The sequence below is a fragment of the Chionomys nivalis genome, chromosome 10 (assembly GCF_950005125.1).
Source record: "Chionomys nivalis chromosome 10, mChiNiv1.1, whole genome shotgun sequence".
In the NCBI taxonomy this organism is placed as follows: Eukaryota; Metazoa; Chordata; class Mammalia; order Rodentia; family Cricetidae; genus Chionomys; species Chionomys nivalis.
Window position 1 is genome coordinate 40,863,041 of NC_080095.1, and position 26,440 is coordinate 40,889,480.

General features: G+C 45.8%; 2 protein-coding genes across 2 annotated transcripts; both read right to left on the bottom strand.

Annotated features, from left to right (window-relative positions):
* Positions 1 to 698: 698 nt before the first annotated feature.
* Positions 699 to 5,243, bottom strand: LOC130882256 (acyl-coenzyme A thioesterase 1-like). The gene is made up of 5 exons (XM_057782167.1): positions 5,231 to 5,243; positions 4,759 to 4,819; positions 3,912 to 4,393; positions 2,333 to 2,535; positions 699 to 1,298 (listed from the first exon to the last, which is right to left on the bottom strand). Exons 1-5 carry the CDS (start codon positions 5,241 to 5,243, stop codon positions 699 to 701), a joined length of 1,359 nt encoding a protein of 452 aa, XP_057638150.1.
* Positions 5,244 to 9,239: 3,996 nt separating this feature from the next.
* LOC130882571 (acyl-coenzyme A thioesterase 1-like) lies at positions 9,240 to 13,114 on the bottom strand. Its single transcript, XM_057782801.1, has 3 exons — positions 12,654 to 13,114; positions 11,048 to 11,250; positions 9,240 to 10,278 (listed from the first exon to the last, which is right to left on the bottom strand). Exons 1-3 carry the CDS (start codon positions 13,108 to 13,110, stop codon positions 9,679 to 9,681), a joined length of 1,260 nt encoding a protein of 419 aa, XP_057638784.1. The 5' UTR covers positions 13,111 to 13,114; the 3' UTR covers positions 9,240 to 9,678.
* Between the last annotated feature and the right edge of the window lie 13,326 nt (positions 13,115 to 26,440).

Here is a 26,440-nt window from a genome sequence, read left to right on the forward strand (position 1 = left end):
CATGAATGCTGTCTTAGTAATTGTGGAGTACTGTGCAGAGGTGACGACATGGAAAGGTCCGCATGTATGAATCTACAGTCAGTGGGGTCCACACGATAGAGCCAACACAGACTACGATAGTTGTTTATGCTTTCAAAACCATGTCTTTTTATTTGTGTGTGTGTGTGTGTGTGTGTACAGGTACTCAGGTCCTCAAGGAGATCAGAAGAGAGCTCTGGGTCTCTTGGAGCTAGAGTTACAGTCAGTTGTGAGCTGCTTGGTTCGGGCGCTGGGAACCAAACTTAGGTCCTAGAAGAGCAGTATGTGCTCTTTACTGCTGAGCCATCTTTCCAGCCCCTCTTGATGCTTGTTTAAACAGTAGGTAATCATTATTTTTTAATCAGCAATTTAGCAAATGACTGCTGAACTCCAGGACTGCAACGGTGACACAGCCTTTCTTTCAAAGCGATAGCTTCGTCACCTGCAGACTGAGCCAAGGCAAGAGATCAGCTTTTGCCAGACCTTACGTTTTCTGCACAATCACTCCCTTCCCAGACTGTTAAGACCTGTAGATAAAAAAAAAAAATTGAGGGGAGACCTCTACCTTTATGTAGACTATAAACACACACACACACACACACACACACACACACACACACACACACGTAGAGTGGAGGCTATTCCCAGGAGAGACCTGCCTTAGAGATGTTGAATAAAAATCACAGTTTTGCTGGGATCGTCCTCTCTTCAGCACCCAAGTGTTTGTGGAAGAAAGTCTGGAGTTGCTGCCACGCATCCACCTGGGCCATGGCATGAGGCTTAGACTCCCCTCCGAAGATGGTATTAGAACCCACTACGACGTGCATGCCAGCCTTGTACAGGGGGAAGTAAGGGGGCTCAATATAGTGCCCCGCTTCTGGGTATAAGATGATCTGGGGCTTCTCCTTCCCATGGGCCTGTAAGCGTTTGGAGATCTCATTGGCATAGAACTCACTCTTCCAGTTGTGGTCATCCTGACCCACAAGGAACAGGAAGGTGGCGTCAGACCTTTCCACAGGGATCAAGCTCTTCGTCTCTACCAAAGGGCTTTGAAGCCCTTCCACAATATCCAAGAGGCCATCTTTGGACACTTTGACTCGATCTCTCAGAAGAGTCAAAGGAGAGATAGTCTCATCCTTGTAGTATATGGTGTTCCCAACAGCGGCCACAGAGCCATTGATGAAGACAGCAGCCTTGATGCCCTTCAGGAAGGAGGCCATAGCAAGGCCAAGTTCACCCCCTTTGGAAATCCCAAGCAGCCCAATTCCTGGACCTTTTACCTGAGAAAGACACAGACAGAAAAGAAGGAGACTGAGCCCACATAAAGGTAGGACAGTGGCCCTGAGCCCGAGTGTGACTTTAACATCCTGACTTTGGTAGGGTCATTGGGCATCTGGGAAACTCAGAGTCTACATGCTATTCCAGTGAGAAGTCAGAGGTCATGCCTTGTTTGCGATTATTAAATAGCTGTTTTGTTCTTTGCCTGGTATTTTTGTGTGTATAAAATCATATTCAGGTGTATATGAACAAAACAGACTCAACATAAGGTGCTTTGGAAGCTTCTGGACCCGTATTAATTTCTCTTTGTATTTATGTTCTGGCTCCTAAGTAGTGATGGGTACTGACACGTCTACAACGCCACAATTGCTAGACCGATCTAGACATTAACAGCAGATAATGTTTGAGTCTTCAGAATGAGGCTTGTCCCCTTTATTTCATTACAACCATTCCCTATCTGTTCTGCGACTTCACAGTCACGGACTTTCGCAGTTACTTTACCATTTCCCTAGCTCTCCATTCCTGTCTCCATGCTGTCCGTGTTCATGTGCAGACATGGCCTTGTCTCCTCTGCCTGTCCGCACTGTGTCTACACTCCCTAGTCGTTGCCGACTGGATGGATATAAACTTACCAGCATATTCCCAGAGCTTCTCAAGTACGAGTCATTTAATGCTCATAACACCCCTGGAGGCTGGACACGGAATCACAGGCATAAGACCATGACGTGGCTAAGGTGATAAACACTCATGATTTGTCTTGACTACCTCAGTTTCAGTGGGAAATGGACATTCCTGGCGGTACCCTCTCCCCTTGGCCATCTGAGATGACGGGTCACCCTATGAGAGATGGTACAAACTTCTTTGTACCAACTTTTTCATGTCCCCTGAGATCATGCCAGTGAAATACATTTTGGATTTGGACAAGACTAAATATTGCTTGTTATAAAGGTTCAAGCTACTGGGTTGCAAATCCATCTTTGACTCAAGGAGACATTTAGGACCCCACATTTTAAATTGAAATACTCTAACAGCAAACCTGAGGGTGACTGAGCAGATAGTTCACGGCTTCCTCAAAGTACTCCAGGTGGATAGTGCGTATGCTCTTGGGGAGGTCATCGTACTTATAATAAGCCAGAGCCATGACAGCAAAGCCCTTCCCAGCCAGCAGACTTGCTCGATACTCCAGAAGGCCACCTTCAACTCCGAAAAGGTCTATGATCCCAGGAAAGGGTCCATTTCCTTAGAAAGAAAAACAAAACAACCCTTCTTTGCAGATTTAGTTTCCAAATATCTTGATATATTTTTATTTTATTTTTTGTTTTTTCAAGACAGGGTTTCTCTGTAGCTTTGGGGCCTCGCTCAAAGAAGCTCTTGTAGACCAGGCTGGACTCAAACTCACAGAGGTCCGCCTGCCTCTGCCCCCGGAGTACAGACATTAAAGGGGTGCGCCACCACCGCCTGGCCTGAGCTGTTTTCTTAGATGCCACAAACACACTCAATGATTTGAGCCACACAGTACCCTGGAGGTGGAACTGCCACAATCAAAGGGCATTCTGGCAGTTTTCCAAAGTGGAGCTCTACTCGGTGGCTTGTCGTGGTTCACAGACACAGATATGGGTTCACAAAACAAGGTCAGAATCCAGTATGACAGGGATGGTGGGCAATCGCAGGGGACTGTCAGGCAATGGGGACAATGAGGACAGCCTAACGATGACAAGCTGTCAGAAGTATACAGAGGTAGAAGAGGGATTTTTACAACGGTGGTGAACCTCAGAAGGAAGCATCCCGTGGTCCTCAGGAAAATCTGAACTTTAAAACCAGAGTTCTGATTGGGACGGAAACACAATTGGCCATGGGGCCACTGATAATAACCTCCCATGAAAGAGACCTTTTATTATAGAAAACTTTGAGTTCTTGAATTTTTGCTCATTACTACTTAAATATGTAAAGATTTTACCTAAGGAAGCACTTTCTCTGTTTTCAACATCACTTCCAAGCCACTCGAACTTGCAAAACTAAGTGTTAACTGTTGTATAGGGAGTGCCATGTCCTTATCCTCAGACCTGCCATCTCTGTCCACATTTCAGAGGGATGAGAAACAATTGACCAAATCCCCTTGGGCAGCTCTCTGTGAGTCCCTGAACTGAAGTCCCTCTCAAAACTGTGGCTTTTTCACTCTAGGAAAGAGTTACCTCAGCATCACCCAAGAAACAAAGCTCCATGGCCTTGCACATTCACGCTTTCAGATTCCAGACTCGAGTAGAACTCGAGTTCTGCAAGTTAGAAAGTTCGCCAGTGCTTGAGCTGGCCAAGCTTGTCTGAAAGACTGTTCCAGAGCAGCCAGTGCCAAACGTGAACCGGTGCTCAACCACCCGCGGGTCTTACTATCACAGAGAGGATTTCCAGTTCATGGGTCTCTGCTTGCCTAAAATAACTTGAGATGCTGCTCCTGAAGTGACCTTCAGTTCAGAACTCACCCCAGCCAGAGAGCCAAGTCAGAAAGGCTTTTCCAGGGGCCACTGATCTCTAAGGGCCCCGTGGAGAGTGCGGAAAGAAGGCATCCAGACAATGCACCTCTGAAGCATCCCGGGCTCCAGGCGGGGAGGACTGCTCACCTGGAGGCAGGAAGAGCGTGGCGCGCACACGGCCCTCGCGCACGGGCACGCGCCGCACCCCGGGAGCCATGAAGTGACGCTCGTGCACCGCCCGCGCCAGCTGCCGCCCGCCGTCGGGCTCGTGGCCGTCCAGCACCTCCAGCTCCAGCACGAAGGGCGTCTGCACGTCGCGCTTGATCAGGCGCCAGAAAGGCCGATCGGGCTCCATGGCCCAGAGCAGCCCCATGGGCTCGAGCCCCGCGAAGCTGCCGCCCAGCGCGGGCGCGCGCGCCAGGTCCAGTTCGCCGTGGGGGTCGGCGCGGTAGCGCGCGTGGGCGCGGAACAGCTTGCCTGTCTCGTCTCGCAGGGCGGTGCGCAGCGTGACGGGCTGCTCGGGGGCCAGGTCGCGCACGGAGATGCTCAGTGGCTCGTCCCAGCAGCTGCGACCTACGGGCTCCAGGCTTATAGTTGGCATCTTCCTCACACCGTGAAAAATGATAATCCTGTGTGATGAATACAGGCTCTCAGCCTCTGGAGTCAGTGATAACGAGGGAACCCTTCGTCCTGCTTGTGAGCTCTGGCAATCGAGGTGCGAAACTCCGTACTTTTTATGGGATACTGTGGCCTGTATGCAGAAAAACTAACCAATAGTAATGGTTATGTTTTCCAAGATGATGTTGAAATACAGGTACAAATAGAGATTTGAAAAGATCACTCACTGTTCCCATAACAATAGTTTTGCAAAAGTACCCCCAGGATACTTTAAAATGATTATTCTCAGAAACTGAGCCTTGAACCTTCCTTACCTGGTTAGACTGCTAGACTTTCCCCATGCTGGACCCGAGCCTATGGGATCAGACTACCCAACCTGAAGTCATTTAATGGCTTGGCAAGGTAAGTAACTGAGTCGCTGAAGGCAGTGACCTTATCTGAAAAAAGATTGTAAGGACAGCTTTATGGGCTAACTTGAGATAACACCCAGCCAGAGCGCCCCCAGCCTAGAAAGACAGATCTTCCAACTCACCTGAGACCTAGGCCTTGGGTTTTATCAGTCTTGGCAGGAAATAGGTGTTTAAGGAACTGGGGCCACTTAAGAACAGTTTGTAGATACTGTAGCAACATTTAAAAGGGTGTGTGTGTGGGGGGGGGGTGACTAAAAAGGCTTGGGGCTTCACTGAGATCCTCAAGGGGTAGAGGAATAGGGCTCCACTCGCAGCTGCAACTAGTGTCCATGCAGACAGTCAGCCCTCCCTTCAAAAAGGAAGGCTTTGTTGTTGTTTGTTTTCCTGAACCCTAAGATTAATCCCTCCCCAGAATGCAGATTCAGGTTGTCTACAAACCTTGCGCCAACATGGTGGTACTTCTGTTAAGTTTTTATGCTAACAAAAGAATGTCATGAACCAAGGCCCTCTTTAAGATAGTCTGATGCAGGCATCAGGTGGGCAGGTTACCTGACATCAGGGAATTAGCTACTGTTGGCCTCAGATGCTACCTGATGGTGTTCTCGCCACATGTGGTGGGTGGAAGCTGGGGGGGGGGGGATCTGTACGTTGCCAAAGGATTCATCTCATAGTCACGATATGGATATTAGGTTAAACAGAGAGGTGATTAAAGGAGGCTAAAGGTAGTGCAAGATCATTTTTGGCTTTGCGCATCTAACGATTGCAGAAATTTGAATCAGCATCAATAACTTCAGTGTGGCTAGTTCCGGGAAGTTTAGTTCAGGAGATAAGGAGCACTTCTGCTTAACTCTTCTTATCCCACAGTCTTGCCTCTGCTTGGCTGAGCATGTCACCAAGGAGAAGGGATGCTGCCCAGCATTCCACGGTGCTGCCTTGTCACTGACTGCACCATAGACCACAGAGAATTCCCGAAGGGCTGAAGAGTTGGCTGAGAGGGGAAAGCGATGCTGAGCGAGCATGAGGAATGGAGTCCAGATTCGTAGATCTTGTATAAAGTTGGGCTGGTCAGCTAGACCAGCTGCAATCAATGCGCTCTGAGTTCATCAGAGACACCGCCTCACTAAGCAATGTGAAGAGAGATGGAGGAAGACATACGATGTCTTCGATCAACTTGACACAAGCTAAGGTCATTGGAGAAGAGGAAACCTTAACTGAGAGAATGCCTCCACAAGATCCAGCTAATTTTTCAGAATAGTTTTTGGGACAGTGGACTTTTAGCTCCTTTCCTGATTGGCCACACCACTTATTCTTTCATAGAGAGGATTGTCTCCGTGGGTTTGTTCAGTGGCTGCTCCATCCTCATGTCCATGAAGTGGGGACCCCAAGAGCTGTGTATAAGAAAGCCTTTCTGGCCTCTTACCTCCTCACATCTTGGGTGACTAGAAAGTGCCATGAAGTGACAGGGGTGGGCATGGCCTTTGCAGCCAAGCTCTTTGCTTTCTCCAGGTATACATGTGGGTCTTTTACAAGGTATCAGTTTTCTAATGTATGCAAGTATAAATCATGTCACCCTTTTCTCACAGACCTTGAAGGTGCATCCTCTTCTGTCCAATGAAATACATTTAATGCCAATGTAATGCCTGTTATGGTTTTGCTGTGGGTCATAGCAGCTTGCTGCGGGGTCCTGGTGGCGGGAGGTCCACAAACCAAGGTGGCTGGTTCCCAGCCATGTGTGGGCGGGCTGGTCCCCAGCAAGGCCCGGCGAGCTGTGTGAGCAGGCGGAGGGTGGGAGGCACACAGACAAGGACATCGTACAAAATAGAATTAAATATTTATTAGGTGGGTTATGGAGGGGGGAGAGAAAAGGGGAGAAGTGTGTGAGGGAGAGAAAGAGAAAGGAGAGAGAGAGACAGAGAAGGGGAAGAGAAGGGAACAGAGAGAGAGCCAAGATGGCAAGGGAGAGAGAGAGAAAGAAAGAGAGGGGGCTGCAGGGCATGGGTGTGGCTTGTCTCTTAAAGAGACAGAACAATCATAACAATGCCATCTCTCATATGGCATATCCCTTATTAGAAAACACTTGAATGTTTCCACCACAGAGTCTCTATGCCTACCTTTTTCAATTTTTTGTTTATTTGTTTATTATTTTTGAGACAGGGCCTCAATATGGCTGGCCTAGAACTTACTATGTAGATCAGTCTGGCCTTGAACTCATAGAGCCACCAACATGGGTGCTGAAAACGAAATTCCCATTATCTGGAAAAGCAGGAAGTGCTCTTAACCCCTGATCCATATCTCCAGCCCCTGTTTCTGAGTTTTGATGGGAAAAACCATCAGGAAGTGCTTTCTTACAATGGGTCACCAGGAGCCAGGGATGGTGGCACACACCTCTAACCCCAGCTCTCAGGAGACAGAGGAAGGTGGGTCTCTGTGAGTTCCAGGCCAGACTAGTCTACATGGAGAGTTCCAGAACACTCAGGACTACATAGAGAGAGCCTGTGGCAATCAAACAAAACCAAAGATGACCAGGGTTGGAGAGGTGGATCAAGGTTAAGAGCATCGGCTGCTCTTTCAGGGGACCCCGGTTTGATTCCCAGGACCTGCAGCAGCTCTAGTTGCGAAAGCTCCAATGCCATTTCCTTGTCTCCAGAGGCGCATGGTGCAGACGTTCACACTAGGTGGCGCTGGAGAGGTGGCTAAGTAGTTAAGAGCTCCTGCTGAGGACCTAGATTCACTTCCCAGCGTCTACAGACAGCTTACCTGTAACTCCTGTTCCAAGGTATCTGATGTTCTATTCTGGCCTCTGAGGGTACCAGACACACACATACACATAAAGAAAAATTTGTTGGTTTTGGGCAGGAACGGAACTAGAGAAGGTAGACATGGTGGCACAGGCCAATAATCCCAGCACTGCAGAGACTGAAACAGGAGAATCGTGAATACAAGGGATCAAGAATTGCTTATTATACGGGAACCATTTATATCTAGTGATATCATTATCATAAACATATTTATCATTGTTAAAATAACGAGTGTAATTAAGCTAAATAATACTTTATGAAATTGGAAGCAACAAAATTTAAGTGTTCAGTGTATAAACAGGAACCCTTTCTCAGAAGTAATCTGTTTTTCGGAAAAAAGATCCTCATTTATCCAAAAGAAAGAAAAAATGTAAAGTGAATTTCCTTTAATTATTTTAGTTTCTTAATAGTTAATAGCTAAGGCAGTACTCTGTTGGGAGCTGTGTGGTCTGGGTTTGGATCAGCATATGAACAAACGCCTGTTCAATGGGTTTCTTCAAGACAAGACCCTGGGACACCGCCCAGTACTGCTGGGTCCCTCCAGACCGCACACCCTTTTCTCTCTAATATTACTGACTCTCTTGAGGTTTATAGTTTCACTTTATCAGCCATCCATAGGACAGATGTGATCAGTCCTGGAAACCCATTTCTTTTCTCCAACATTTTCTCCCAAAATTCTTGGGAACTGATGCTTCTCAGGTTCCTTATAGAGAGGCTTAGGCATGCAGGACCCTTTTGTAGGCCAAGGGAACAGTCAGAGAAAGACAAGCTACTGGATGCAAGCAGCTAATGGCAAAGCAGCCCTATCTCTGTAAATATGCTTGGTTAAGCTTTGAATGATACTGTAGCCCTGAAAATGTGTGCGTGTGTCCTTTTATGTGAACCTATCGCCTTTTAGCTTTGTAAGGACAAGATGTGTCTGGCTCAATATTTGGCCAAGCTAACAAAATGCTGAGCATTGTTTTCTGGCTTACAAGTTATTTTGATGTAAAAGATGGAAAACTTCTTTGGATGTTTTCCTGGAGGTGAATCATGGAGGGTGGGAAAACATGTTTTGTTTTGTTTTTTAACTATAAATAAAGATAGCGTGAGCGTTCAGAGCCGGCACTTGTGTGAAACTTGGTAGTTGGACATTTGATTTCTTTGTGACGATGCCCCTTCCCCGTCTCAGGATGTGAGCCCAGGCTGCGGCAGGACCACAGCAGTATTTACATCCTAAAAGAAGAAACACACATCTGATATCAGAACACATTTGATGTGAGAGTTATCCACAGGTATTCATAAGGAATTGTTGGGATCACTAGAGATGCCAAGTCTGCAGTGGCTAACATGTCTCATACAGAATAGCACTTTCCAATGACATACACATAACTTAATCTACTTGTAGATTACGTAGAGTGTGCACTACAGCATGAATTACAGTCTTAGTAATTGTGGAGTACTGTGCAGAGGTGACGACATGGAAAGGTCCGCATGTATGAATCTACAGTCAGTGGGGTCCACACGATAGAGCCAACACAGACTACGATAGTTGTTTATGCTTTCAAAACCATTCTTTTTATTTGTGTGTGTGTGTGTGTGTGTGTGTGTGTGTACAGGTACTCAGGTCCTCAAGGAGATCAGAAGAGAGCTCTGGGTCTCTTGGAGCTAGAGTTACATTCAGTTGTGAGCTGCTTGGTTCGGGCGCTGGGAACCAAACTTAGGTCCTAAAAGAGCAGTATGTGCTCTTTACTGCTGAGCCATCTTTCCAGCCCCTCTTGATGCTTGTTTAAACAGTAGGTAATCATTATTTTTTAATCAGCTATTTAGCAAATGATTGCTGAACTCCAGGACTGCAACGGTGACACAGCCTTTCTTTCAGAGCAATAGCTTCGTCACCTGCAGACTGAGCCAAGGCAAGAGATCAGCTTTTGCCAGACCTTACGTTTTCTGCACAATCACTCCCTTCCCAGACTGTTAAGACCTGTAGATAAAAAAAAAATTGAGGGGAGACCTCTACCTTTATGTAGAATATAAACACACACACACACACGTAGAGTGGAGGCTATTCCCAGGAGAGACCTGCTTTAGAGATGTTGAATAAAAAAATCACAGTTTTGCTGGGATCGTCCTCTCTTCAGCACCCAAGTGTTTGTGGAAGAAAGTCTGGAGTTGCTGCCACGCATCCACTTGGGCCATGGCATGAGGCTTAGACTCCCCTCCGAAGATGATATTAGTACCCACCAGGACGTGCATGCCAGCCTTGCACAGGGGGAAGTAAGGGGGCTCAATATAGTGCCCCGCTTCTGGGTATAAGATGATCTGGGGCTTCTCCTTCCCATGGGCCTGTAAGCGTTTGGAGATCTCATTGGCATAGAACTCACTCTTCCAGTTGTGGTCATCCTGACCCACAAGGAACAGGAAGGTGGCGTCAGACCTTTCCACAGGGATCAAGCTCTTCGTCTCTACCAAAGGGCTTTGAAGCCCTTCCACAACATCCAAGAGGCCATCTTTTGTCACTTTGAATCGATCTCTCAAAGAAGACAAAGGAGGGATAGTCTCATCCTTGTAGTTTATGATGTTCCCAACAGCGGCCACAGAGCCATTGATGAAGACAGCAGCCTTGATGCCCTTCAGGAAGGAGGCCATAGCAAGGCCAAGTTCACCCCCTTTGGAAATCCCAAGCAGCCCAATTCCTGGACCTTTTACCTGAGAAAGACACAGACAGAAAAGAAGGAGACTGAGCCCACATAAAGGTAGGACAGTGGCCCTGAGCCCGAGTGTGACTTTACCATCCTGACTTTGGTAGGGTCATTGGGCATCTGGGAAACTCAGAGTCTACATGCTACTCCAGTGAGAAGTCAGAGGTCATGCCTTGTTTGCTAAATAGCAAAAAATAAATTTGTTTGTTAAATAGTGTTTTGCTCTTTGCCTGGTATTTTTGTGTGTATAAAATCATATTCAGGTGTATATGAACAAAACAGAATCAACATAAGGTGCTTTGGAAGCTTCTGAACCCATATTAATTTCTCTTTGTATTTATGTTCTGGCCGACTGGATGGATATAAACTTACCAGCATATTCCCAGAGCTTCTCAAGTACGAGTCATTTAATGCTCATAACAACCCTGAAGGCTAGACACGAAATCACAGGCATAAGACCATGACGTGGCTAAGGTGATAAACACTCATGATTTGTCTTGACTACCTCAGTTTCAGTGGGAAATGGACATTGCTGGCGGTAACCCTTACCCTTCGGCCATCTGAGATGACAGGTCACCCTATGAGAGATGGTACAAACTTCTTTGTACCAACTTTTTCATGTCCCCTGAGATCATGCCAGTGAAATACATTTTGGATTTGGACAAGACTAAATATTGCTTGTTATAAAGGTTCAAGCTACTGGGTTGCAAATCCATCTTTGACTCAAGGAGGCATTTAGGACCCCAATTTTAAATTGAAATACTCTAACAGCAAACCTGAGGGTGACTGAGCAGGTAGTTCACGGCTTCCTCAAAGTACTCCAGGTGGATAGTGCGTATGCTCTTGGGGAGGTCATCGTACTTATAATAAGCCAGAGCCATGACAGCAAAGCCCTTCCCAGCCAGCAGACTTGCTCGATACTCCAGAAGGCCACCTCCAACTCCGAAAAGGTCTATGATCCCAGGAAAGGGTCCATTTCCTTAGAAAGAAAAACAAAACAACTCTTCTTTGCAGATTTAGTTTCCCAATGTCTTGATATATTTTTATTTTATTTTTTGTTTTTTTCAAAACAGGGTTTCTCTTTAGCTTTGGGGCCTCACTCAAAGAAGCTCTTGTAGACCAGGCTGGACTCAAACTCACAGAGGTCCGCCTGCCTCTGCCCCCGGAGTACAGACATTAAAGGGGTGCGCCACCACCGCCTGGCCTGAGCTGTTTTCTTAGATGCCACAAACACACTCAATGATTTGAGCCACACAGTACCCTGGAGGTGGAACTGCCACAATCAAAGGGCATTCTGGCAGTTTTCCAAAGTGGAGCTCTATTCGGTGGCTTGTCGTGGTTCACAGACACAGATATGGGTTCACAAAACAAGGTCAGAATCCAGTATGACAGGGATGGTGGGCAATCGCAGGGGACTGTCAGGCAATGGGGACAATGAGGACAGCCTAACGACGACAAGCTGTCAGAAGTATACAGAGGGAGAAGAGGGATTTTTACAATGGTGGTGAACCTCAGAAGGAAGCATCCCGTGGTCCTCAGGAAAATCTGAACTTTAAAACCAGAGTTCTGATTGGGACGGAAACACAATTGGCCATGGGGCCAGTGATAATAACCTCCCATGAAAGAGACCTTTTATTATGGAAAACTTTGAGTTCTTGAATTTTTGCTCATTACTACTTAAATATGTAGAGAAGTAAACACATTAAAGCATGTTAAAGATTTTACCTAAGGAAGCACTTTCTCTGTTTTCAACATCACTTCCAAGCCACTCGAACTTGCAAAACTAAGTGTTAACTGTTGTATAGGGAGTGCCATGTCCTTATCCTCAGACCTGCCATCTCTGTCCACATTTCAAAGGGATGAGAAACAATTGACCAAATCCCCTAGGGCAGCTCTCTGTGAGTCCCTGAACTGAAGTCCCTCTCAAAACTGTGGCTTTTTCACTCTAGGAAAGAGTTACCTCAGCATCACCCAAGAAACAAAGCTCCATGGCCTTGCACATTCACGCTTTCTGATTCCAGACTCGAGTAGAACTCGAGTTCTGCAAGTTAGAAAGTTCGCCAGTGCTTGCGATGGCCAAGCTTGTCTGAAAGACTGTTCCAGAGCAGCCAGTGCCAAACGTGAACCGGTGCTCAACCACCCGCGGGTCTTATTATCACAGAGAGGATTTCCAGTTCATGGGTCTCTGCTTGCCTAAAATAACTTGAGATGCTGCTCCTGAAGTGACCTTCAGTTCAGAACTCACCCCAGCCAGAGAGCCAAGTCAGAAAGGCTTTTCCAGGGGCCACTGATCTCTAAGGGCCCCGTTGAGAGTGCGAAAGAAGGCACCCGGACAATGTACCTCTGAAGCATCCCGGGCTCCAGGCGGGGAGGACTGCTCACCTGGAGGCAGGAAGAGCGTGGCGCGCACACGGCCCTCGCGCACGGGCACGCGCCGCACCCCGGGAGCCATGAAGTGACGCTCGTGCACCGCCCGCGCCAGCAACCGCCCGCCGTCGGGCTCGTGGCCGTCCAGCACCTCCAGCTCCACCACGAAGGGCGTCTGCACGTCGCGCTTGATCAGGCGCCAGAAAGGCCGATCGGGCTCCATGGCCCAGAGCAGCCCCATGGGCTCGAGCCCCGCGAAGCTGCCGCCCAGCGCGGGCGCGCGCGCCAGGTCCAGCTCGCCGTGGGGGTCGGCGCGGTAGCGCGCGTGGGAGCGGAAGAGCGCGCCTCTCTCGTCGCGCATGGCGGCGTGCAGCGTGACGGGCTGCTCGGGGGCCAGGCCGCGCACGGCGATGTGCACCAGCTGGTCGCAGAGGCAACCACCCGCAGGCTCCAGGATAATTATAGGAGCCATCCGGTTCTTGGCGGCAAATTCGTGTGTTGCTTCAGATTCTGTCTTTGTCTAGGTGCTTCAGGCCTTCCAGGACCTGCTGTGACAGCTTCAAACCCTTCGGAGTTCTTTGATGGCAGCCTCTGTGCCATGCCCCCTAGCGGTGTTAGATCCTACAGTGCGGAAGATGAGTAATGATTAATCTTGTTTTACATTCTGGTGAGAGCTGAAATAATGTATAAAAGAAAGACTGAAAAAGATATCGTTCCAAAAATCCGGATTGTGTCAAAGCATCTCAGAAAACTGTAATTCTAGTAATCCATGAGGAAACAGGGCCACAAGCCCTCCTCTTCTTTATGCCCTCACCAAGCCTTTTCCAGACTCAGCCTTTCTCTTCTTGTTGGGGAACCTGGAGCTACTTCTGTGGAAATCAGACCTTCTGGGGTAGACTGATTCTGCCCCTTAATCACCTTCCAGGTAGTGGGGTGGGGGCGGTGATGATGGTGGTGGTGGGTTTTTTTTTTAATTTAATTTTTCTTTCTTTTTTTTAAAGATTTACTAATTTATTATGTATACAGTATTCTTGGTATTCTGTCTGCAGGCCAGAAGAGGGCATCAGATCTCATTACAGATGGTTGTGAGCCACCATGTGGTTGCTGGGAATTGAACTCAGGACCTCTGGAAGAGCAGGCAGTGCTCTTAACCACTGAGCCATCTCTCTAGCCCCTAAATTTAATGTTTCATACCAAGTCCAGTTCCCCATCCCTTGACTCTTCCCACCTCCCACTTCCCCCCTTTTCACCCCCTCACCCATCCACTCCTCAGAGTGGGTAGAGCCTTCCTTGGGTAATCAACAAAGATGAGGTGAGACCAAACCCCTCCCCTCTGCATCAAGTCTGAGCAAAGTATCCCACCACATAGGGAATGGGCTCCAAAAAGCCAGTTCATGCACCCGGCAGAGGTCCTGGTGCCACTGCCAGGGCCTCGCCTCCAAAAGATCAAATCCCAGGTGGTGGTTGTTTCCAGAGTGTTCCACCTGGTTCAAGTTGACCTTGATCTTGCTATGTTATTGAGGATGGCCTAGAACTCCTGATCCTCCTGCCTCCACCTTCCCAATTCTGGGAACACAGGTCTGGGCCACCGCTCTGCCCTCTTCCAGTTCCCTATCAAGATATGTAATTAATTGTCCTTAACGGAAAAGTTTTCTCAGGATGATTCAACGGGCTAGCAGGTTAAATCTGTCCTAACACCAAGCAGGGAATTGGTGTTTTCCAACTCAGCTGAATGTCAGTTTGAGGCTGTATCAGAGTTCAGCAAAAAGACAGTTGAAGCAAAGAGGGATATTTAAAAGGGTTTTGTAAATGAACTTATTACAAAAGCATGAGCAACTGCTATGCAGAAACAGAGACCAAAGTTAAAAGGTTAGAGTCTAAGTTGTGAAGTTGGGAATAGAGAAATAAAAGGGCTTGTAGCTGGCCATGAGACAGCTGAGCTGGGCCAGCGTTGGCAGGCATACTGGCTTCCCCTGAGACTCCTTCCCTGGGGCCACACAGGCAAGGCATTGTCGCCCGCTGATATGTGATGCTTCTAATGTAGCTAACTGTAACTGATTAAATTCTAAGGGTGAATTAAAAAAAAAATGACCTATTGCAGTCTTTCCTGACTCTGAGCTAAATAGGAGGTGACCAAGGAGAACACGGCTGTGTGTTGGTAGCCATGGTAACTGTTGACTCTCGGTAGACAGTAAAGGAAAAGGCCCACAGTAAGTCTATGAGCTGACCACATAACCTAGAAACAAAGAGAGCATAGGTTAGTGGCTAGCCTACCCCACCAAGGTCTAAGACCTGCAAGACCTTTCAAGGAGCAATACTGACCAGCAGACAGACAAGGTCAAGAGCTAATACTGTAGAAGCCAGAGATGGACGGAGAAGGGCTTCAACCACCCCTGACTAGGCAAGAAGTGCATGAACAGCTTGTGATTATTGTACAACTAGGTCCCGGGTCTGAGAGTTTGCTCTAGAAGGTAGCTGCTGCCAGATGGAGGAACTTGGCTTGCAAAGAGCTTTCCTGGTTAGTATATCTCCAGCACGGAGGCAGAAATATATAGCTAGGCAGAACGCAGAAAGCCACCTTCTCCCGTCCTTGCCTGTGACTTTCCATGCCGTGAAGACACATATGGCTGTTTGTACCTGAGAGAGAAGCAGCTGAGGAGGTGACCCAGGTCTTGCCCTTCATACACCTTTGCAGGGGAGAGCTGGTTCTAGGAGCTGCAGGAAAGGTAAGTATGTTTGTTGTGCAGGTATCAATCATACCTTTCCACAGACAGACGTGAGAGGAATTGACCTCACACAAATTCTAGTCCATCGATTCCAGGTACCCAGTGAAATGGCTGGACTACCCAGATGACAGACAGGCTGTCTCCCGAATTAACCCCGAGCGAGAATTTCTGGGTCCCTAACTAGGGCCAGGGCTTCATGAATAGATAGAATAGGTTTTCTGATGTAGAACAGCATTTCTCTGGCTACTTCTGGTCAGGACACTCCCAGAGGGCTTCTCTCTGTCTCTGCAAGTCACCATGACTAAGCGACACGGGGTTCTGAACTCTCAGTGTGGGAAAGGCTGAGCTGCCGAATCTGGCATCTGGGTCCGAACTCAAGCCGCCAAGAGAGAGAAACTTCATTGTCTGAACTGGGATTGAGACATTTATTTCCCGCTTTCCCGCTAGGTACACATGAGGAAAAGTATTGGAGAACTGAAATTTCTTGAAGCACGAGGGAGAGGTCAGCTCCTAGCTGCCAAGTGGGCCAAAGGGCTGGCCACGTGTCAAAAGAGGCGTGGTTAGAAACGTCAGTCAAAGGCAGCCGATCGAAAGAGACCAGGTAGTGGCGTTGTTCAGAAAGTTCCTACAGAAGACTGAACTAAATGTAAAATTCAGTCATGTGTGTGAAAATTCCAATCATGGAATTGAAACTTAGGTGGCGTTCTGCCTTACCACAGACCCAGAGCCAAACTACCTAGGAATGAGACCTCTGAAGCCAGGAGCTAAAATCACCTTTCTCCCTTTCTCCCTGTACTAATAAACTGAGTAGCTCAGGTGGGTTTGTCATAAGCACGCGAAGCTGACTATACTCAAAGCTAAGTGTGAGGACTTCGAAACCTCCACCTTTTAAAAAGCTGTGGACGAGCTAGACCACCACAAGCTGTCTACCTTGAAGCCTCCTCTACAAAACATAGAGAGACAGAATAAAAGTCGGCCAGCTCTAAGAGTAAACTACCACAGAGGATCTGAACTTTTAATTTCGAAAATGTTTTACAACTACACAGTTTCTCAAAAAAAAAAAAAACAAAAAAAAACAACAACAACAACAACAACAAAACCAGCAGAATTGTTTATACAGAACACCACTGCAGGACATGGGACAGACCAGAGCTGCCCCTGGCGGGGCAGCAGAGTGAGAGGAGGGGCAAATCTCCCTCAAGGGCATGCTCCCTGTGGTGTCTCTTCTTCCTTCCCTCAGGCTCCTACCGCCTGAAGGTTGCATCACCTCCCAATGGTGCCACAGACTCGAAACAGACTTTAGCACATGGCGGTTGGAGGACATTTGAGAGCCGAACACAATAGGAAGGTTAATTGATTGAAATGGAAGGCACAGTTTTCAAAATGACCACTACCACTGTGTGTGTGCAAAGTCTTGTCATCCTGGTGACAGCTTGGTGTCCACCTCTCTCGACTCCTCAAAACGCTTATCTTTAAGTCACCTACTTGAGTATTTGCAAAGACCTTTCCCCTCATTGCAGCTGATAACTCAAGTTGAGAAATTAAATGTTTCCTGGACCCTTGATCCCTTGACCCTTGATCCCTTTTATAATTTTATGCGATGGCCAATAAGCATTGCCACAGAGCCGGGGCACGGAGCTGTTGTTTAAACAGGACACAGGTGTGGCGGTGCGTGCCTTTAGGCCCAGCCCTGAGTCTGCAGAGGCCAGCCTGGTCCACACAGTAAGTTTCAGGACAGCTAGGGCTAATGAAGAGACTTGTCTCAGAGAGACAGAGACAGACAGAGGTCAGTTAGTGAAGAGCGTAAAGCAGGAAAATGCTTCAGAACAAAAACAGACTTCGTGACTGACTATCAAAACCACTGCAATTCTTTTCTCTTTATAAAAATGTATCAAATTTATTTCAACATTTAGTTTCATTTTTAATAAGACTATTTGACAATGACTGTAACTTAAAAATCATTGTCAGAGGTACAGAAAACATTAATAAAGAGTTTAATAGTGCAGTAATTAAAGTTACTGGACCATGCACTTAGGAAAGTTTAATAGTCTCTGGAGTCGACTTTACTACTGAACCACTGCAATTTTTTTACTAGGAGAAGAAAATTTTATTGAGAAATCATCTGACCCCAGTGGTGGTGTGTGGGCACACCTTTAATCCCGGCACTCAGGATCTATATACTAAGTCCCAGGCTGGCCAGGGCTGCATTGTCTCAAGATTAGGAATGAGAGGAAGAAGAAAGGAGGGAGAAAGGAAGAGGAGAGGGGGAGAAGGAGGCCAGGAGACCTAGGAGAAGACCACCTGGTCAGTCTAGCTCTTCCAGCTTCCTCATCTACCATGAAGTGAGAAGTCTTTAATGCTGTTGTTTGTTTGTTTGTTTTCAAGATAGGGTTTCTCTGTATTGCCCTGGCTGTCCTGGAATTCATTTTGTAGATCAGGCTGTCTTCAGACTCACAGAGATCCGCCTGCCTCTGCCCACTGAGCACAGGGACTAAAGGCATGCACCACCACGTCCTGCAGAGTGAGGGAGTGAGAAGTCACAGCTGCTGCTCCCATGAACACCGTGCATTCCGGGATAGACCCTTTCCACATTGTTCTACAGGTGTGCCGTCACCCCAAGGCAAAAGCAACTCACACACACATAAAATACACATAACCCTGTCTGTCTGTCCAATGGAGAGGTCCAGAGAGATGCTCCACTGGCCTGCCACCTGAGTGCAACCCCCACAGCCCACATGGTTGAAGGACAGAGCTGACACACACACACACACATACACACACAATGTAATGAAAAAATGCACTTGTAAATAAACGTGTGCTAACAGTTATGAGAATGTCTTCATTTTTGTTGCTCAACAAAGGTCTACTTAGATTGTGTGAACTAGAAGTGATTCAGGTTACTTTCCAAAATTTATTTATATGAGTGCCCCTTTATTCATAAGCCAGTTAGAACAGAATTCCTTTGGGGATTTTACCATGTGGACACACGCACACAAACACATATTCCAAAAGATACATAGCTTTTATTTTAAAATTCTAGTCACTAGAGGAGGGGCCGATGAGTTGACTCAGTGGGTAAAAGCACAAAATATACAATCCTGACAACAGAGACCATCACTGGAATCCATGATAGGAAAGAACGGACTCCCAAATGCTGTCCTCTGACCACACACACACACACACACAATTAAATTTATGAGTTCATTAAAGAGAATCTAATGTACTGTATTTCTTACAAAACAAGACAAATGGGCATCTAAAATAATCTTCTGAAGGCTGCGGACCAATTTTTAAGTCAAACAATCTCCATAGTAATTTAGTTCTAATAAGTTTCTTTTCCTGTCGTTATTACCTTTTTCCAGTCTCAAGTTTAGGGCGTAACTCTTAGATGTCTACCTGTTAGCCTGAATGGGACAAAATCACAAGGCTTCAAGTAACCTTGAATAGAAAAACAAAAATTTCTGCCTGTTTCTTTGCTAGGTTAGTCAACATGAATGAGAAGCATTTTCAGAAATGTTATTTGGAAAACTGTTTAAAGACTCTCTCTACTCCATTGGGATGGCAAAATAATCAGATTTTTTTTTGTGTGTGTATGTGCATGTGTGTGTGTGTGATGGCTTTTGCTCTTCAACTCTTTGAGGGGCCCACCACCCAGCTCCCAAATAAATCACAGTGGAGACTTAATCTTAGTTATGAGTGCTCTGCCTTAGCTTGGCTTGTTTCTTGCCAGCTTTTCTTATCTTAAATTAACCCATCTACCTTTTCCCTCTGGGCTTTTACCTTTTTCTCACTTCTGTGTATCTTACTTTCCTTCTTACTCTATGGCTGGCCCCTGATGTCCTCCTCTCCTTGTTCTCTGGCCCCTGATGTCCTTCTCTCCTTGTTCTCTTGCTCTTTTTTTCTCCCAGATTTCTCCTGTTTATCCTCTCTGTCTGCCAGCCCCGCCTATCCTTGCTCCTGCCACGCTATTGACCGTTCTGCTCTTTATTAGACCATCAGGTACTTTAGACAGGCACAATAACACAGCTTCCCAGAGTTAAGCAAATGCAGACAAAAGTCACATACCTTAAAGTAATATTTCCCAACATGTGTGTGAGTGGCATTTGCACACATGTAAATTCAGGTACACAAGCCTATACATGCACACGGACAAGACCAGGCTAACTGACCTCCTCCATCACTCTTCACATATTCCTTTGAAGCACTGTCTCTCTTTGAAACTGACACTTGCCTTTTCTTGGGTAGGCCAGAAGCTAGCAAGCCGGTGATCCTCCTGTCCCTTCCCCTCGTAGACTTGGGTTACAAGAGCAGGCAGGGTGCGTGGACTGTTATGTGAGTCCTCAGATCTGAACTCTGGCCATTGTGATTGTTTAGAAAGCACCATATACCTGCTGAGCCATCTCTCCAGCCTCACTAGGCCAAGTTTATTCTGTAGAGAGAGTGATAGTCTACTGGGATTATCCAATATAGAAGGCATAAGATGAAAAGATTTTTTTTTATTCATTGCTATGCTCATGGCTTAAACGCATTTAATGAAGAATGGGTTGATAAAATAAAAGCATGCAGAGCTACTTACTATATGATGGCAAGGGACATAGCTCACTGATAGAGCACTGACCCACGACGACTGTGGCCCAGAGTTTGAGCAGCAGCTCCTTCCCCCAGAAAGGTGTATTAGTACCTGTGTGTGCACATACCTCTTTCCCTCCCTCCCTCTCTCTCCTTCCCTCTGTGTGTGTGTGTGGGGGGGGGGAGGGCACGGCACGTGTGTGCACGTGAGGAAGTCAGAAGTTAGTATCAGAGTCAGGTTTCTCCTCCCGCTGTAGGTCTCCAGGATTTAGGTCTTCGGGCTTGCACCCAAACATTTTTTACCTACTGAGCCACCTTGCCAGTCTAGCAAAGGTTTTCTGACATGAGAGTGTTCAGAAATGAAAACACACCAAAACTTACATGTTTTCATGCCTAGAGTGCACAGAAATGTAGAATTACCTTTAAACAAAGCAGACAGGATCTAATGAGCAACCAAACAGGAGCCTTTGAATAATTTGCCTTATCCAATTTGCCTTATCTCTGTACCTTCAAGTATAAGGACATTCCTAAGGAAAGGTAAATAATACATTAAACAAAACAAAACAAAAAAACAACACCAAGAAACCACAATATCTAATTTTTAATACTTTATATTAAAAAATACAGTCTGTTTTTTTTTTAATTTAACCTATAACAAGTTCTTAGGACAAGGGCAGACAGCAGTCAGATTAGTTGCCAAAATATCACAAGAATGCTGTCTTCTGCAGCCTCTTGAGTTGTTGCTACAGCCCACACTGTTCTCGGTGCACAGAACCAGGCTCCTGCTAGAATGACCCACCAAGCTCTTCCTGCAGTGTTCAACCTCTTTCCTAGTCTAAATTCCAAAGTCCTTGTGTTAGTTATTTATGCCAGCTGTTAGTTATTCAGGCAGGTGGCATGGCCTTCTCTGCAGTGCTCAGAGACCCCGTGTAAGCCCTGTCCTGGAGACCTCTGGCCACCAAGCTCCATCCATGGACCACACTGCAGACTGGGCCTGATCACTGGAGGCACGAGTGGCCAGCTCCTACCCAGGAGCTCCAATGGCTGGGCCCTGAGGACCTCCATCAGCCAGGTCTCCCGTTCCCCCGCTTCTCTAATGGCTCTAATAGCTGTTCTCTGTCTGTCAAGGCAGGAGAGTGGCCAGGCCCCTCTGTACAGGGAAAACAAAATGCCCAAATCAAGCCACAGAATTCTCTAATCCCAGACCCCATCCCACCCCAAGAAACCCTATATAAACCCCGTCGTTTCAGTTCTCTGCTGCTTCTCACCAAGCAGAGGCACTCCGCTGGGGTTTCCCCTCCCAGTAAATCTCTTGTGCGAGCTTTGTTTGCGGGTGTGACTTTGCAGTAATCCTTGGCTTTTGACTGCCAGGAAACCTTTCCCTTCAGAGCTGTGGCACTTTCACTGGGGAAGCCTTTCCTCTCAGGGCTGTAACACTTACACCTTCCACATGCCAAAACCAAAACAAACCTGCAAACGTCTGTCACAGCAAAGCCCTTATGTCCCTGTAAGACAGAGGTTGTCTGTGTCTCTCCAAAGGTCTTTGTGTCTCCAGATGTCCAGACTTTAAAACAGAACAACTTACCGCTCAGGCTGAGTTGCAGATGTGCATTGTCTTACTTTGTTTTGATTCCAATTTGCAAATTTTCGGTGGTCGTAGTCTGCCCTGCTCTCCCCCCCCCCCCCCCCCGGGACCTATCAAGTCAACTTTGGTCTTGCTCCCTCAAGAGCTATCCTCTAAACTGTGTCACTAAGTTGTGACACACTAAATTTGTGTGTCACACTGCAATGTGTGACCACTAAATTGTGTCAGTCATGGCCATGGGCTCCCCAGACTTCCAAGCCCCCCTAGGGCCTCTCCCATTTTACAGGCTCCCCAGGCAGAATCTGTCCCAGCTCCCAGTCCTGAGTCTGAGGTCTCCCAGGGATCTCAGTAGGACTTCCAGATGCTGTGGGAGAAACTGGACTTAGACACAATTCAAATTTAGATTAGATGAATTTATTCTTCTGCTAGCAGAAGGGTGACAGCCTTAGAGCCAATACAGCATGCCATGTGGTAGGGGGCTTAAGGAGGGGTTTTTAAGGTGGACACCAGAAAGGCATGCATTCCAGCTGTCCATGGAACCCACAGCTGGGCAGGAACATGTTTTACTCCCCTACATTGTTTGCTTTCCCATTATAAAGTCCTAAGAAGACAATTTCACCCCTTTCTCAGGTGATAAGCTGGAAGCAAAGGCAGCTGTTAATACCTTGCAGCCCATTAGCCTATTCTTACCTCATCTGCAGGCCCCGAGGATCACTAGGCATTCAACATCCCATAAAGAATGGGAACCTGTGTAAATTACTGCTCCGGTCTGAGCACTCTACTGACTGGGATAGAGCAGTTCATTTCTGGGCAGGCAAAAACACAGCGTCAGCAGGTTAGGGCTGACTGTCACACCCCTATTATATATATTAGGGTTCAACATATTTGTAATACTAAACCAGGTCCATTATGTTTGAAGTAGAGCACGCCACTCGTGCAAACAATAAGTTGTACAAAAGAGAATATAAGGTAGCCTGTTATGGAATATTATTTTAACTGGACAAAGATGTGTTAATTTGGATATGCTGTGGAATAACCCTTCTGTACATATATTCTGTATGAATATATGTTGCTATGATTGGTTTAATAAACAAACTGACTGGCCAATAGCAGAACAAGATAAAGTTAGGAGGGAAAGCCGAATTTATAGGGGCCGTATTATGCAGGCCCATATTTCTACATTGTATGGCAGTCAAAATTCTGAGCAACCTGGCAAGGCGCAATTTGTACCTGCCACATAGAAGGTGGTCGCCTAGCCCTTTGATAGTGAGACAAATTCACACCAGCCAAAGCAAGTGGTCAGGATAGGCTAATGTTGTTCTGTTCCTTCCATTGTAATTTGGGAGGACGCCTGGGAAAGAAGTGTTAATTCAGTCTACGTGACAGAGCAGGCATACAGAGCAGACGTAGATAGGAAGACGTTACAAAATGGACATAGAAAGGTGTGGATGTGACCGCAATCATTCTCCTGGCTACCTAGGAAACAGAATGCTAATGATTTCCCCCTCAGTTTATGTTTTGGTATAAAAGCTGTTTCGAGAATGAACACAGGTAGATTTTCAGGATGTGAACTCAGGATTTCATGAGGGATCCCTGAAAACTCCCTCCCGACAAAGTCATGTGAGTTGTGTCTCAATTATTCCCACACTTCCACGCTGGTTCAAGAAATAATTTATGTTGGGGCTGGACCTTGACATGAACTGAGAATGAAGGAAGGCGGAAGGGTGGAGTCAGAGGAGTCCCCAGACAGATACAGAGGGAACAGGAGATGAACACGCCATGTTAATAAAGGTACCGCCACATGTCAGAGCATAAATAAGAAATATAGGTTAAGTTAAAATGTAAGAGCTAGTTAATAATAAGCCTGAGCTATTGATAGAGCATTTATAATTCATATTAAGTTTCCATGTTAGTTATTTGGGAGCAGGTGCTCAGAACAGGAAAATTCTGCCTGCAGACATATGTGTACATGCTCATGTGTATACATGGATCACTTGTTTAACCTCCACAAGCAGAGGCTTGTTAGTAAGCAAGTAACTAAAGAGGGAACACAGAGCCTCAGGATGCCAAGATTTTGTTAATATAAACTGGAGGCAGTTTATATTAACAATTATGAGTCTGGAAGCAGCTCAGCATCTGCCCCTCAGAGCAGCATGGCACTCTGCAGTGTAGAGTGGTGGCAGCAGGTCCTGCAGATCAAGACTGGGCCAAGGACTCCTCTCCAGCTCCTTTCTCCAAACTCCTCTATGGGACATTTGCAGCTATGATGTCATCTGGTCTGCCACTCCTTTACTGTAAATGCAGTCATCTCATCCAGTTCTATTTTCTTTCTGTGAAAAAGCAAACACATCCTCGACCCCAAATAAATATAGCCCGGGTCTTTTCATAATTCATTGCAAGGGCTTTTTCACCTTGCCTTAGCAAGGTCTCCTTGGTGTCACCATGCCAGATCTGTCTGCAGTAGATCTGACTGCAACTTCTATCCTTTTAAGTTGTTTTCAAGGAGCCATGGTACACTCCACAGTTCCTTTTCATTATTAACCATTTATGCAGTCTTTCTGTTGGGAAAGCCATTTGTAAAATTTTTTCATAACATCCTTTAAGGGATCTTTAGCTATAACATTAGCAAAATATAGTTGTGCAAATTGCAGCAACGATCATCTGGAAAAAGACCATTACTCTCGCCTTCGAATTGAGCAAACACAATTGTCCAAGAATCACTATCTTAAAATTATCAATTAATCTATTGCTTAGTATAAGAAACATTGATCATAGCCAATTCTCTGCTAAACTATTTTCTAGATTTTATCCTGCTCTTTTGAATTAGACCAGCTACTGCTTTAAATTAAGAGTTTCATATCTTAACTGGCAAAACTGGAAAGTGCGGCTATAAAAAGCATTTTGTTTTTCATAAAACTGTTGTAGAATAAGTTTTGTACTTAATACATATGTTTGCCATAACTGAATCATAATTAATATTCTCTACTTGCTGATTATTGTATACTCTACCTGTTCGAGTACCTGTTTGGCAGCTTCTATAAACTGTCTACTGGAAATTGGCTCATTGTTCCCTTTAAGAATTTTATTTGAGTCGGGCAGTGGTGGCGCACGCCTTTAATTCCAGCACTTGGGAGGCAGAGGCAGGTGAATCTCTGTGAGTTCGAGACCAGCCTGGTCTACAAGAGCTAGTTCCAGGACAGGCTCCAAAGCCACAGAGAAACCCTGTCTCGAAAAGCCAAAAAAAAAAAAAAAAAAAAAAAAGAATTTTACTTTGGCCAGGCGGTGGTGGCGCACGCCTTTAATCCCAGCACTCGGGAGGCAGAGGCAGGCGGATCTCTGGGAGTTCGAGGCCAGCCTGGTCTACAAGAGCTAGTTCCAGGACAGGAACCAAAAAGCTACGGAGAAACCCTGTCTCGAAAAAAAAAAAAGAATTTTACTTTGTAGCTCGATATCTACCATAAGAATATTATAACTAAGACTTTAACCATTGTATATATAATTAAACATTTGCATTTGTAAACCATCCTACTCTTAAGTTGCAAGTCTGCCTAGCTGATAGGAAAATGGAAAAAGCATATTCTACTAATGGTGCTGGTATAACTGGACAATCAACACGTGGAAGAATGAAAATAGATCCATATTTATCTCTATGCACAAAATTCAAGTTTAAATAAAGCAAAGACCTCAATATAAAACCAACCACATTGAACCTCACGGAAGAAAAAGTTAGAAGTACATTTGAATGTACTGGTGCATCTCAAACACAGCCTCACTGGCACAGACATTGAGAGAAACAATCAATAAATGAGATCTCCTAAAACCGAGAAGCTTCTTCCAATAAAAATATATGGTACAAGCCTAAACCAAAAACTCTCAACAGATGAACTCAAAATGACTGAAAGACACTAAAAAATGCTCAAGTGTAACATCCCTAGCCATTAGAGAAATGCAAATCAAAACTCTGAGATTCCATCTTACCCTTATAAGAATGACAGGATTAAAAACACTGCTGATAATTTATGCTGAAGAGAATGCTGGGTACAGAAAACTCCTCCACTGCTGGTGGAAGTGCAAACTGGCACAGCTGCTTTGGATCCTAGTATGGGGATTTCTCAAAAATTTAGGCAACAATTTATCTTAAAACTCAGCAATACCAGTTTTGGGCCTATACAAAAATGATGCTCAACCATACCATAAGGACATGTGTTCAACTATATTCAAAGCAGAATCTGAAAACAACCCAAAATGCACCTCTTCTACACATATGATAAATGAGAAACATCATCCTTTACAATAGCCATAAATACCATAAAATATTTTGGAGTAACTTTAACCAAACAAGTGGAAAAACCTTTAGGACAAGAGTTTTAAATCTTTGAAGAAAATGAAGACATCAGAAAATGGAAAGATCTCCTATTCTTTTGTGAAGATAGAACCAACAAGCAAAAAATGACAGTCTTACTGAAATCAATCTACAGATTCAATGCAAATGCCCATTAAAATTATAGCATAATTCTTCATAGACCTCAAAAGACCAATCCTCAACCTCATAAGGAAAACAAAAACTCAGGTTAGTCTAAACAATCCTAAAATCCTGTACAACGAGGAACTTCTGAATGCACCACAATCTCTGACTTCAAACTTCACCACAGAGCCTCAGGACTGAAAACAGCTTGAACACGGATATGAGGATCAAAGGGACTGATTATCAATCCATCTGGGATATGAACCCACATGCCTACAAACATCAGGTTTTCGACAAAGAAGCAAAAATTGTGAAATGGAAAAAGAAGCATATTTATCCTGCTTGTTCGTTTTTAATTATCCTGAAACTGCAGGTCTCTGAGGCTACCTTTTCTCCAAACCTGCCTTTCAGCTCCCTGCTGAAGCCAGGCCACACAGCGGGAGGGAGGGGGCAGGAC